We start from the raw sequence: 14879 nt of genomic DNA on the forward strand, positions 1-14879 counted from the left end.
GGTTGCATTGTTGCTGCAATTTGGTCTAATTCCAAATCATTGCACAGTTGAGACGAACCATAAGATTTTTGGGCATTTGTGGAAGCCTAATATTCCCACTCTGTTTATCTATGACTACACCACAGGCTAGGCTAGTAAATCTAACTAAACCATCATAATGGTTAAAAATATCAAAGATCAAAATATCAAAGTATCCAGAGATAACCCTTAGTACCTACTTTTGTCAATTAACATAGTTTGCTGATGCATCAAGAAATGCAACCTCAAACATTTATTGTTATATGAGGAGAAAGCCACATACAGATCCTATGCATAAATGCCACAGAGTTCTCTGAATCTGAGGTCATTTCAAATAGATGGATAGATAATAGAAACACTGTGCTATGATCAGATGAATCCACATTTCAGCTTCCTTTACAGAAAAACAAATGTGTCTGGGTGAAACTGTTATTAGTGAAAAGTGGTGAAAATTAGTGAAATCTCACTTGGTATGAGGCCCACAGTACGGGTGACTTGCATATGCGTGAAGGTACTATTAATGTGGAGATTTTAGAGAGACATGCTGCCATAACAGAGTATTATGACAGTTTTTTAGTATGACACAAGAGTTTTCCTGATTGACCTTTCTGCAATTCAGATCTGTCTCTTTTAGCATGAGGAGAATAAGAGGATCAGACAGTGGTGAACTAATTTGTGAGCAGGTGAATATCACCAATACCCTGCTTACTTTTGTAGCACCCCCCACCGACCCTTGTTCCATGCACTACTCAAGAATAAAAAAATGAAAATCAAGCAATTATTCATTATTGATTGATATGTTTGCACCATTTAATAATTATTATTAATTCTTATTTTCAACATTGGTTTTAAACTAGCAGAATTAGCAGAATATGAAATTATAATTTTGGTGTTACTTCAGTCACAGCAACAAGTAGACCATATATGCGACTATTTTAATTACATTGAATATATATTTACTTATTTATTTTATTTTATTATTTCATCTCTTCCAAAAACATCTTAAGCCTGAGATTTAGCAAATGGCTAATTTAAGATAGTTTGTTAAATTATGAATTTAAGCAATATGACTATTGAGCACTGGCGGTCATGTCAAAGCATTTGGTCCTAATTATATGTATAATGTATGTATAATATGTGCTGTAATATAATGTAATACTGTAAGTAACAGGGAGAATATTTGGTAGCTATATCATACGTACAAAGATATTCTTAGGTTTTGCTGATTTCAATAGTAATACACACATGCTGGGCTTATTCACATAAATAAATTACACTGGAGTATTTAAAGGAGGGACAGTTCTAGGTCCTGAGACTGGATGTGATCATTGCTTCTCTATATCTATTATTGCATGATTGCCTGATTGTGTACTGCACAATAGGTTAGTTAGAAATGTCAAATTGGGGAGGTTAGTTTTGTGTTGTGTGTTCTCTGTTTGGATTTGTTTACTTTTTCATGAACACTGATTGGGTAAGTGGGAGCCTCCAATCAAGAGTGAATTGGAAAATAGCACTGGCTAATTTGGAGAAGTCTTGTGCGAAAATGTCTCATATTGATGAGAATGCTACAGTATATAAAATTATAAATTTTGAGTTCAGTTGAAGGGGACGCTTACAAAGAATGGTTTACAGATCTGAACAACTGAATTACCAGGCCCTAGAAACTTTGTTTCTACAGGTCTTTTACACACACACACACACACACACACACACACACACACACACACACACAAATAAACTCTCAACTATACATTCCTGTCCAGCAGGGGGCACAACCAGTGAATAAATAGTGACTACAGGTAATGTATCTGGTTTAGGTACTTCATTGCATTTATAACCAATTGTCCTTCAAGCATAACTTGTTGCAACCCATTACATTTAGATCTACTTTTGTAGTATTAGAAAAAGTTAATCCGATTCTGAAGGTGCAGGGAATTGGTATATTTTAGTTAATTGCTCAGAAGCATAACCAGGATGAAGAAAGGTGCACATGTCTATCTGCAAAAATCAACTGTGCATGGACAAAGTTTACAGAGACAGATGAGCCAGGCTCTTAGTGCTACTGGGGAAACATTAGTGGTTGATTCTGGTACAGTCAGTTCCATTTCCGGTCTTAAAATTTGTTCAAAGGGAAATTTTGCAGAGCTTCATAATCTGATTTTGCTCCTCCTGCTTCTATCTGTCAAAGAACAACACTTCTGTAATGTAGAAAAGGTGTGCAGTGTGTTAAAACACTCAGCTGATCTTCAGTGAGCTTAATAATAATGTAACATGATTCAGCTGCTACAAATGTGCTAAACGTTACAGTGTTTGCCACTTTATCTAACCAATTAAAAATCGGAAAGCCAAAGAGCAGTCTGATTTGTAGCACTGTGGCAGAAATGCATACAGAGCTTGCAATTGCAGTTTTTATTTCTGGCTGATGTCTGTGCACAGTGTAAACTCTGCAAGAGTTATGTTAGCTTCAGTGGATCCTTCAGTATGCTATAGATATGTTTGTCATAACAGGAAATCCTAACAACCTATTTGTTTACATAGGAGTTACTGAACACTCACTTGTTGTTTAACTGTTTATGTGTGTAATACATTCATTTATAACACGTTTAAACATGTCTTGATTGATTTCACATTCATAGCAAACCTCTTTCACTGACTTGTATGTAAGTTGCATCCCATGCGTCTTTTGTCTTAAAAGATCTCTCACAATATTTTATGCTAGGTGTGTTTTAGATAAGAATAGCAAACATAAAAATCCTCTCTGGGATTTCATTACAACTGCCTAGCTTTTCTAATCATCTCGAACGAACCTCAGAGGTGTGAAGGCACTTAAAATAAATTCTGGGAAGGATTTTTACTTTTTACACTTCTGCTCTTAGGATGGCAAAACTGTTCACAAGGCTAGTTTTAATGTTGAGATTTAATGTTGAAATTTGAGTTTCATGAAGCTCAGATTTCCTTTCCCAAAGGACTTTGAGTAGAGATAGCAACAAGCTAACAAGCTAACACAGAGGAATCAAAGCAGGCACACAGCTGTTAAACAGCTGGCTAGTTAGGCCAGCTGACTGCAGAATCATTGCTTGAGAAAGTTGTCATTGCTCAGGTAACTGTCAAAATAGGGAAATTAAAAAAAATATTAAACAGAATACGTCCAATCCCAATCTTCCGTATCCAGCTTCTTAAATTAATGGAAGTCAGTTGTTGGGAATGATGGTGCTCATCATGACTAAGAGATGCATTGTAGTTTTTAATTAGCTGTTTCATGAGACTTGTTTTATTAAGGTGAAATGTTTAACTGTCAATGCTGCTTTTCTAAGGTGTTGCTGGATGGTATTATACTTGAAACTTGAAAATTTGTTTCATGTTAATTTAAAGCAACTCAAGTTGCATGGAAATTGCTCAGTGAACAACAATCAAATCTCTGAAGAACAGCTAATTCAATCTGGATTGTTTGGCTATTTCTCCTCAACATTTGCCCTGGATGTTTTATCACAACTGTTTTCAAAATAACACTGCACTGTTAGTATGACTGATCTTCTCTCCACAGTAAGTGACATATGTGCTATCCACCAGTACAAGTAGTTTTCAGTTCCTGTACACATTGAGAAATTTTTCATGTTTTTAGGCAAAGACAATCTGTTTAAATTTCAAACAAACTGTCCACTTTTCTTGGTGCAGTTTGAATTTATTGGGGTGCTAATCTCGTCCCGACTTCTTTCCTGGTCTTTGATTAGTCTTGTGTTTTATGGTTCGTCTTATTTGTAACATATATATTATAAAAGCTTTTTTTTTATATATATTTGTTTCTATCTTTTTAAATGTGCTATAGAAACCTTCACCTAACCAGATGGGAAAGTTTTTTATTGATATTAAACCTAATCTCTGCTCTCATGCCTGGTGTCCTTGAAATATGAGAATTCCCAGGATTGGCCTGGATAAAAAGAGAATGGTAGAGATTGTTTTGAAATAAGAAAAACATATATTTCACAGTTGGAAAGAAATAAAAAAACAAAAAACACAGATGTCCACTTCCTCTGATTTGTGCTCTAATGGGATATGTACTCCCTGCTTTTGAAAGTTAAGGTATGATATGTCAACTCTGAGATTGCCTTGAATCTTGATAAGCTTAACTTTGTGGGTTATTCTGCGTTATGCTTAGATTGAAGATAAAACACAATGTCCAGGAGATGTGATGCGAACCATAAAGTGTTAATGGACTGATTGCATGTTCATGGGCGTAACACAATTTCATACCAAATCTGTCTGGTGATTAACTGGCTAATCATTTGTTTTAATGAAAGATGTTGGCCTATAAATGTAAAATCGATCAACATGATAAAGCAGAGTTGTTTGTGAAACCTGTAATAGTTTCATATTTTAAACAAGGCCCATCTAGCCATAGGACATAGTCAGATGACCACTTCATACCACTGAAGTGCTCCAATAACAGCAGATATATTCCACATGGAGATCAAAAACGGTCTGCCATTGATACCCACAGGAGCGGTCTGTGGGGAAAGTACCTGTCCATGTTTGGTCAAATAATTTGATTTGAAACCTGCAGAAATGTGACATATTTCTCCTTGAAGCTCCCATGCTTCATTATCCTCATCCGACAGGTCTGCCAGCAAAGCTGAGCCAGCAGCAAAAGTCCCCAAACTGAGAAAAAAAAAACATCAAACACAAAGCGACAACCAATTAAATGAAATAAAATTAAACTTGGATCAGTTTTACCTGACAGACTCCACAATGGTGTTTGGGGCCAGGTATCTCTGTTCTTTACTCTGCAGTGTGATTTAGTCCAATTCTCTCGCATGTTCAGAGAGTGGCTCTGCCCCACTTTCGCGTCCTCACATCTCCATTCTCCCAGGGGAGCCTTTAACTATGCATATACCGGCACCCTGGTTGGAGGCTTTGTTCAGTTAAAGGCCTCATACCCTGTTTGGACCGCAGCTGTTCCCTGGGTTTGTTTGAAGGAGTGGCGCGCTAGCTGTAGTTTGCATGGATTAGAGGGTTGCGGGTGTGCTGTAAAAGTAAATGTTTGTTGGTCACTTGAGATCAAACGGCAGATGACTGCTTGATGCTGTGGAAGCTGACTCGGGTGGGAGAGGTCGGAATGGACATGGCCCGGGCCACTCGTGCTCGAATTGAGTGTTTGTCCTGCCAGCGGTGCCAGCGCTTCCGGACTGCTGACCGTACCTGGGGAGATGAAGATAAATATGCTGTCAGCAACTTCAGTACAGAAATACAGCGAGATAAGCAGGAACATTTTGTTTTAAGTGGAAGCATGATTGGGATAAAACACAGTCATTGTCTTGATATTGCTTCCTTTGGTTATGATGCACCTTGTGGTACTAAGAGGACCCAGAATATCACTGATCCAGGCCAATTTTTTAAAATGCTTCACACCCACTAAACTGGGAGTGAGTTACAAACCAGTTTTATGGCTACAGCTTAACATGCTAAAGTAGAACAATAATTCAATTTGATTAACATTTGCTTTTTGCATTATTTGCTTGAACACCTTGAGTCATCAGTGTTCATTGATGCAGCTCCTTTCAGCTGGGATTATCACGTACACTGAGACTACAGTAAATATGAACAGCTGGAAATGGAAACTGAGTTCTGTTCAAACAACCTGAGACTGGAGAGTAGTTACGGAATTCTGAAAGCTTTTTTTTTAAAGCAATGTCTCACATATTTCTGTGGACAGGGAATTACAAAGTGTACCATTTTTAATAAAGACATATATTCTCAAGAATCTGAGACAATTTAACTTTGTCAGAAGCCAATTAAATCAAATAAATGAGAGAAAGTGCCAGGCTTGGTCAAGTTTTGAAACTGGCAGCTTTTAAAAGGAGAACTTGGGGTGCTTTTTCTGTTACAGACTGTGAAAATGTTCTCCATTTTCTGTCAAACACCAGACTCTGTAAACAATTAACCTTGTCAGAGGCTTTCTTATATTTGTAAATTTTGAAAAAGAAAGTGTTAAAACCATTTAGTCTATTACTGGCTGTTTTTTTTAAAAGATAACACTGAGCATTCTCTCCTTTGGGCTTGGGATCTAATAAACAAAGCCAGGAGAATAAAGCAGACTCCCTCAAGTTGAGAGCAACATGCAGGAACCTCAAGGTCTCAGAGCTAGTAAAGTCTTGGTGTTTCAGGGTTTTGAGTGGGTTTAAACTTGCATAGTCTAGGTATTTTGAATTCCCAGAAAAGGCAAAAAATGACTTTCATAAAAACACATGCCTCTTGTAATAAAAAGAAAGCACTATCCTTTGCTTGTTTATGCATATGTAGAACATTTTGCAAAGTGCCCTTAGTATTTTTTTTCTTTTATGTGAATGAATGTGTTCAGTTGTTTGAAAAAATCATCTAAGACATAATTTTTACATTTAGTTTATTTAATCAAATTGGGCTGTTTTAAACATTATTCATATCTGAATCCAGCCAGATTTTAAAATATTTTCAGAGGAAAAGGCCATGATATATCAAAGAAACACTTATTTCTGCTTGTTTCATCTCCCTGTAAATGCTATACAAATATTTTACTGAAGTTGAACAAAACAGATTTTGAAACATTTATAGAATGCACTGCCACTATCAGGTAAACATTACTTAAAGCTTTGATCCTTGAGAGATGAAATCTTTCTTGAAAAAGCACACAGGTGCTTGTTTATCCTTCCACTATCAGAAAACAGCTTAACCCCATGGGTCTGAAAGGACTTGGATCTGTCAAAAACATACATATACATCAAAGAACAACATTTGCACATCAAACAAGTGCTGGTGTTCTCTGAGCAATGGACCGGCCAAAACAAAGCTCTGGATTTATTATTACTAACTGGGTGTTCATACTCAGATTGTGAGACGACAAATAATTGAATATTCTTCAGGCAGCCATGTGGACTCTGCATCTTACTTCCCCTTATATATATATATATTTATTTTTTTTACTTTGTTTCTGTGTATAAAACATAAATTAAACTTTGCTGTAAAAGTACAGCATCATACACCAGAGTATGATAAAAAGCCAAACAATAAATCTGACAGTGATAGTTTTTTATTCCTTACAATAAATTCCTCTGATTGTTTGGGTAGCACTCTGTAAATATATTACATTTCAGTCATGATATGTATTATATGTATAAACAAATCTAGACTTTAATTCCTGAGTCTAGCACAAACATCTATCAATATATTTGCTGACATGGCGTTGCAGTATTATTTCTAGCTTGTAAACATTTACAAAAGGAGGGGTGTTCTGTTGGTTGCAGTCTGCAGTCTGCTAGGCAACTGTTAACACACTGCTCTTTTAATATGTACAAGACAAATTCTATATATATTTATATTTCATATACCCACATAAATAATTAAAAGTCTCAAGGGCAAAATATGTACTAGTACTAATTTACATACAGGTTTTTTTTAATAGACTTAGTTTCCTATAGGGAAGTGAAGCAAAATGTCAGCTCAATTTCCATGTGACCTTTAAACATGTCCTCAGCTATTGAGGTCATAAATGGAGAATACACCTATCTGTAAAGCCTGTTCTCTATGGTGAAGAGATGGTTGACAGATACACAGGCAGGTAGATGGACATGATTTAAATCTTTTAGTAGATCATGCCCTTTTCCTCTGGATTGTGAACAGTTGGGTTTTTTTTCTTAGAAGGTTTAGCATTATGATTTGCACCAGGGGACTGGTCCTAGATAAGCGGAAAAAAAGGCCAGCTTTTGCTCTGAGCTAATCTCATTGGAGGAGTCAGTTTATTAGCATTTCATCTCCTATAGCCCAGTGTGATGTATGATACGTTCAGAATGACCAGCATTTTAAGCAGGATGTCTTAGACATTTAGTAAAGAGCACAGAAACTACATAATCCTTGCAATATAGGGGTTTGTTGTTAAACATTTTAGATATATTTGTTTTTAAACTGAGTTTGCACAATTGCATTCCAATGTGCTTTAAAAGCAATATCACTGTGTGCTCTAGACACTGGCACAGCGAGAGTGGTCTATTTAATCAATGAGCTGCCAGTTAACAAGTAGTGCTCCAGCCATTTTAAAGGACTCCGTCTCAGGAGATCAATGTGAAGGATGTCATGATAAACATTATCCCGCCTTTGTCTCCATCTCGCTCAATGCTCCTCCTAGGAGGCACTGTCTTTGAAACAATCCACAGAGAAATTTCTCCTGCCACTCAAATACAGGAGCACCACTTGAAATTCTTGCCATTGCCTTGCTGTCAAGCTTGCAAACACTTTAGATGTAGGCATTCCTCCCCACAGTGTCTTGCTAACACAATAGTCTTTCTGCTGCCAACTTTTTACTGTTATGACACCAAAACAAACAGTCATGATGTAGTCATATTTGGAGTAAAACTGAGTAAATGACCAAGCCCCATTGCTATGCTACATGATTTATTATGATTTGTCATCAATTATGGTAAGAAGAAAGATTCGCTGACATGTCATTCAACAGGTTTTCATACTGGGCTGCTAACTAGCAATGCTATAATGGCTCAGATTAAATATGTCTGTTACAATGAATAGATACATTCATGCATTTGTGATGGTTAAAAATGTCTTTGATTTAGCATTTGATCAATGTAACTTCTAGCCCCATTTGTTGTTGGAAACAAGTAATATTTTGTTATGATTCAAGAAATCTGCATGATACAGAATCTGGGCTTTGATTTTATTAATGCTCCTCAATAGTATGCAGAACTAGGTATAAATTAAGTGCAAAATCACAAATGGAACACTTTGGCATAGAAGGACACCCAGTATTTGTACCTCGTCTGTTACTGTGCGTGCATACCGAATGCAATAAAATGGCTCAGCGTCACCTGTGCAGCAGGCGATGTGTCGCTGGTGGCCAGGAACATGCGAGCAGGCAGCGCCCCCCAAGTACAGCAATCAGTTTAAGAGCATAGGCTCTAGTAATTCACAAAATGATCACAACCTTGACTATACTTTTTATCTTTTGTCAGAACCTCATTTTATAATTAAAATCCCCTGAAATTACAAACCTATACCAATGTTTATTTTGTTTATTTAACAATAACTGAATATTATTTTTGACTCAAATGTCAACGGTAATTTGGGCATAATGTAAATTATCAAAAAAGTAGCTCAACTTAAACATTCAAAGCAAATATTATTTACACTTTTAGATGTAATAAACAACAAAACATACTGTATGCTTGAACTTTAAAGTTTAAAGTCCAGACGCAGTATGGAACGTTTTGAGAAAGGAACAAATCTTCAGTAGGAACCAACTCCCAAAGAGTGGAGTTGAACACGTGAGGGAATGTGAATCCGCATGTCACTGATCATTTGCATAAAGAATCCGCTCACTTCGTGTCGCTCAACATCGCCCAGCGTCACTGACTTTCACTGAAAATGAATGAATTCTGGTTGCCATGTTGCTTTCAGTTTGCATGCACAGTTAAATATGTACTTTCCCCATGTATTTTTAACTATTGTGGAAGCTGCATAATGGTTAATACTTACAGCAAAATTCTGCATTGTAGAAAATAATTTGCTGAACCTCTGGTATCAGGCAATATTTCATCAATTTTCGAATCCACAGTGAAAGAGTGTGTACAGTTCAATTCATGTGAACACATTTGGAAAATCCCACAATAGACGCTGTTGTCTAGATGTACACTACTCTAACTGTAATCGATTTAATGTTCTTTTTTTTTTCTATATTATGGTCCTACTTTAAGATACACAGCTGTGCTTCAACATTCACTGTTAGGGTTAGAGTTAACTGAATATACATGCTCTCTTTATTTTTTATGCTTTTATTCCACACAATCTACACCCTTGGATCACTGTTGGCTCGACTCAATGTCGTCCTTTAGTTATACTATCATATTGCAGTTGGCAGAGTATCTGAAGGTGACTTGTATTTCAGAATTCACTGCTCTTTGTTGCTTGTGGGAAAGTGTTATCTTGTTTGATTTCCCTGTGTGAGATTGGGGATAAAGTGTATGTTAAACTTGTAGAACTATGTCTTTCTCCTGTTAGTGGTGACCTTGCATCAAATGCATATCATCATTCCATCTTTGCTTTGTGAAATTGAGTAGATCACATGCAAAACAATGTGAACCAATCAGAGATGAAAATAGTGATCCTCTCTGTATGGTATTTGAAATCTAGGTTTCTTCCTAAACCATGGGGAGACCAAGACAATCCCCAAAGTATAGAACCATTTAATATAAACTAGGTTTAGCCTTTGAGATGCATGGTTTATAACTCATGGTTTATAGCCCAGTTGTTAACATTATTGACTCACTGACTACCTCTGACTGCTGTTGGACTTGGGGATTTAGCATGACCCTATTGATTGCGAGGCCAGGTCAGGCAGAGGGAATCTGGCACTGGCCAAATTACTGGGGCTTGCTTTCACCACACTTCAGGGTTTTTGACTTGGAGTGCTTTTTTAACACTGTCCTCCCTGGGGTACATGGCTAGGATACATTTCTGTTGTTTGTGAGTTGAGTGAGCCCTGTTTGAGAAGGAAAGGGCAGAGTGAGAGAGGAAAAGAGACATAGTTACTTACTTCACTGTTCAGGAAGCAATAAAACACAGACACAAAAAAGCCCTGGAGAGAAAGATCAAGAAAAGAATGTATTTAGTGTACAATGAACCAGCAAACATTCCATGTGACATATGGTTTAATTGATCTAAAACATACCCTGGAAAACTGTTTGTATAAATGGCAAAATATCTTTCTTTCTTTCTACACTGTACACTGTTTTCAGATAACATTATTACTCAGAATGGTGAACAAAACTTCACTATGCAGGTGAACATTTTTCAACAGAGAGATAGCAGTCAGCTTGCTTTAATTTTCCAACATTTGTGCTCTTCTTATTAAAATATTTAATTGTATTAATCTGAATTTAATATTTAAGTTTGAATTTGAAACAAATAATTTATTTAATACTTAAGCAAACATTAGTGTAGTCGTGATGCTATGTGTTTCTAATTGCAGGAAGCAAGTGATAAATTAATCACTTTCACGGTCCAACAAAGTGTGCTGCCAAGCCAGCTTCAAGACTGCGTGAGTTCCCAGGATGGCAAAAGACCAACTACAATCAGTTCACTTCGTTCTGACTTTCACAAGGGTGAACACAATGAGTCTCTCACTACTGGAATTGATTTGCTATCGTGAAAATCAACCTTTTGATCTGCTTTTATGGACTCTAATTAAATTAGTGACTGAATTATGCTAACAGTAAAGACGTCAACTTCTGTTCAGACTTATTTTTTGTCTAGAAAAATAGTCCTTTGTCTCATTTTTTGTGTGAAAAACTCTGGCCCTGCTTGCTTAAGCATGCTCATAAAGCTGAGGGCTATTATCAAGTATCAGAATGTTCTTACCTGAAAAGACTCAAGGAAAGAATTAAAATAGATGAACACAATCTGAGAGATCTCATCCTCTCCAGGATTCACAAAAAACAGCATATAGGTGATGCCCAGCAGTGGAAGCAAAACCAGAGTGGCCTTCACTGCTTTTCTGTAGGAGGCAATTAAAGTAACAATTTTAGTTCAGTGCAGTTTCTCACTAGGCTCAGTATTTCAACCTCCATTCAGTTTATACATTTAAAATGTACATTTCAGCAGATTTAATTGGGTCATGTGATTCTTTCTACCTTGTCACACTGTAATGAACTTGAACTTTCTATGAACAAGCAATAAGCCACAAAAGACTGTCCTCCTGGGTATTTATTTAACATTTGTGTATTTTATCTCATGGTAGTTTGGTTGATATCTTATAAAGCTATTAGACACTGTGTTAGTGCTGGCATGCTATTATGAAACACAATATTATTAATATTAATCAGAACACAGTACATCCACCAGGAAATGTTATTAGCTGTGATCAATTATTAAATGGACAGTAAAATGCTTTTTAATTACATGGCACATAACATAGAATTCAGTTGATGTTTGCTCTTATAAACTACTGAGCAATTGTCTTGGGCACATAATCAGATTATTTAAGGGAAGAGCTAACATAAACTTCAATGTGGAAAAACATAATATTCAAATATGTTCTTGCATGTATTTTTTCACTTATCTTTAAATATGAACAAGGACATTCCTTTACTGATAGATTGCTATATTGGTTGTTTGATCAAATTATTGCAGTCTCTTCTATTCACAGGCTGTGACAAATCAGAATGTTTAATGTTCACTCAAATATAACCACAGAATTAAATTACTTGATTTCTTTATTTTCCACAGGACCAGTGTCCTTCAGTGCAACCATATCTTTACATCAGTGTGATAATTATAACCTACAAGTTAAGGGACGTTAGCTATTTCTTTGATAATACATTTCATATTGTTTTAGGATTGCTTATTTTGTAACTGTAACTGTAATGTGGCCTGTGAAACACCAGAAAATGTCAAAATATTACTCTTTCAAGACAATAAGAAAAAGCCATTTGAATACAGTCAATTCTATCATTTATTTGTACAATCAGTTCTCAATACAGTATCAGCACATATATATCACCTTTGTTTTTACTGGATTTAGCCTACATTTTTTCACTTACTAACTGATTGACTGACTGACTCCTAATGTTGAAACACGCATTCGTGAGTAGGAACTGTTAGTTCAGCCATATTTCACAGAGAGAACACAGAGTGCTGCTAATACACTGGCTGTTGTTAGTTTATGAACTAAAATTGGAACCGTTTGGCCCGTTTCCACTGACATAAACTGGTTTGCAAGCCAGAAAAATTTGTTTGCAGCTGGGACCAAAGAATAGTAGGTTCTTCTGTGTGAACCGTGTCTGAATAATAGGAAATAAGACAGGAACACACTCAATTTGTGTGTGTTCTGGGGCTATGTTTGGCTCTGTGTTAGTTACATTTCTCTGCTGTCCACAGGCTCAGTAGGACGGCTCGGAACTCTGCAACATTATACACGTATTATATGTCACAGTGAGAGGGGGACTGCTGAATTTGTCTTATTTTGTGTGTGTGTGTGTCCTTGTAATGGAGAATTTCCAGACATTCCAATGACAAGGGTATTTATTTTGGGGCGTTCCTGTTTTTGAAATGTCAGAAACACCTCTGTGACAATGGCTATATGACTAATGGCGGTCTGGCAAAACTAGGTTTGCCTAGTTTCTCTTTGCTATTGTTTTAATTAAGTTTCCTCAATCAAATGCTCCCTGTGCATACTTCAAACCTGATTAACAATGTGTAGATGGCTTTCATACAGCAAAATGATGCTCAGGCCAAAGTGATATGCTTCCTCACAGTCTTTCCAAAATTTTCTGTCTATGTTTGCAGTTAGAGAGACATGAGTGTGGTGTATATACTTTGTTTTTCTTCATATTGACATGGATGGGTAGTAAAGGGAGATTTTAGATGTTTTAAAGAAGCCTATATTTAGAGATGACCTGTGATATTTAGCTCAGTGACACAATGACTGTCCAACACTAGCACTGAGATGAATGCGGAAACACTACACAATATACTTTTGCCATGGGCTATGCAATGTGCTTGTCCAACATTAGTAATAACTGCTGGGTAGAGTGACAAAATAACAGACAGATACACACACTACCCCCCAACCCCTGCCTCTGTACACTTTATTTATTTTTGTTAAATGGGCACACTATCAGCTGTGTTGGTGTGTGGCTTTCATAAACCTGCAGTATTAATTTCTATTTACTTCTGTTTCATTTATATTTATATACAGTACCGCAGAGTCAAGAAGTGACCCCACTCTCCTCTGTGTGGCTCATCTGTGCTGAATGGCTCACCTGTATTGAATGGTCTCTGAAGTGGTGGAGGCCCTCAGCTTTGTCATCAGTATTCTCACAATGTTGAAAAGGAATATGAAGTTGATCTTTAGAAAGTGAACACAGGTAAATGAGTCAATAAGTGGTTAATAAGCGATTACAGACAATGAATGAATGAATAATGGGTTCTGGCTTACCAGAAGGACGAGTATCATGGGGCCTTGGTAGATGTAGTCAGTATATACACCAGCTCGCTTCCCAAACCAGCACCTGCACTTACACATAACAGAAGAAAAATCTCTATCTGCATTCAGTTAGATTGGGTTAAATGCTTGCTCCATTTCTCTGGGCACTGTGGATGCAGGCTGCAAGCTAGAAACAGACTTATAGAGGACGGGTCGGGACTAAACTGGACCAAGTTTGTAACAGACAATGATTACTTATTACATATTACTAAAAATATGACTTTAAAAAGTATTGGAATTGAATTGAAATATGAAAGCAAAAACTTGGAAGTAAAAACAAGCACTTTTAAAGAACAAAGAAGGAACATGGCAAGGAAGCTTTCCCTTGGGCAGAGATACGGCTGCATTCCTTAATCCTACAGTTTCTGTTCAGCGGGCTGCATAATTAAGCCCTCTCTCCCTCACTGTCCCGCTCCCTTTCTCTCTATACCACTCCCTCTCTCCCTCCCCCCTCCTCTCTCTCACTCACTCACAAAGAGAGAGAGAGAGAGAGAGAGAGAGAGAGAGAGAGAGAGAGAGAGAGAGAGAGTTAGATGGATAGATAATGAACAGATGATGTTTGTGTAGTAGTGTTGGTCTTCCCTGTTTTCTCTCTTGGAATATTCCCAGGTTCATCTATTAACAAGAACAACTGGACTCAACTGTGTGCATACTGGACTGTGGTGCATGCATGAAAGAGAGAGAGAATGTGAATGGGGTCCCCAGTGTGGAATGGATGAAACGATTGCCTGGCAGTCAAGAGTCTGGGAAAGAAAAACTTTGAAGGGCCTCGCATGCTGACTGTCAGCTTGAATTAGAGATGAGCTTTAAGTGCTAACAGAGTTTTGCTGATGGGGACTGT

General features: G+C 37.0%; 1 protein-coding gene across 1 annotated transcript in view; it reads right to left on the reverse strand.

The window, feature by feature from the left end:
• Positions 1-4361: 4361 nt before the first annotated feature.
• The window catches only part of crhr1 (corticotropin releasing hormone receptor 1), a 123726-nt gene continuing 113208 nt past the window's right edge, over positions 4362-14879 (reverse strand). The window contains exons 10-14 of the mRNA XM_066641933.1: positions 13991-14063; positions 13815-13900; positions 11413-11548; positions 10589-10630; positions 4362-5214 (exon numbers count right to left, since the gene is read on the reverse strand). Coding sequence (XP_066498030.1) covers positions 5074-5214; positions 10589-10630; positions 11413-11548; positions 13815-13900; positions 13991-14063 — 478 coding nt within the window. The 3' untranslated portion in view covers positions 4362-5073. The remainder of the gene's footprint in view (positions 5215-10588; positions 10631-11412; positions 11549-13814; positions 13901-13990; positions 14064-14879) is intronic.

This window comes from Hoplias malabaricus, chromosome 13 (assembly GCF_029633855.1).
Source record: "Hoplias malabaricus isolate fHopMal1 chromosome 13, fHopMal1.hap1, whole genome shotgun sequence".
In the NCBI taxonomy this organism is placed as follows: Eukaryota; Metazoa; Chordata; class Actinopteri; order Characiformes; family Erythrinidae; genus Hoplias; species Hoplias malabaricus.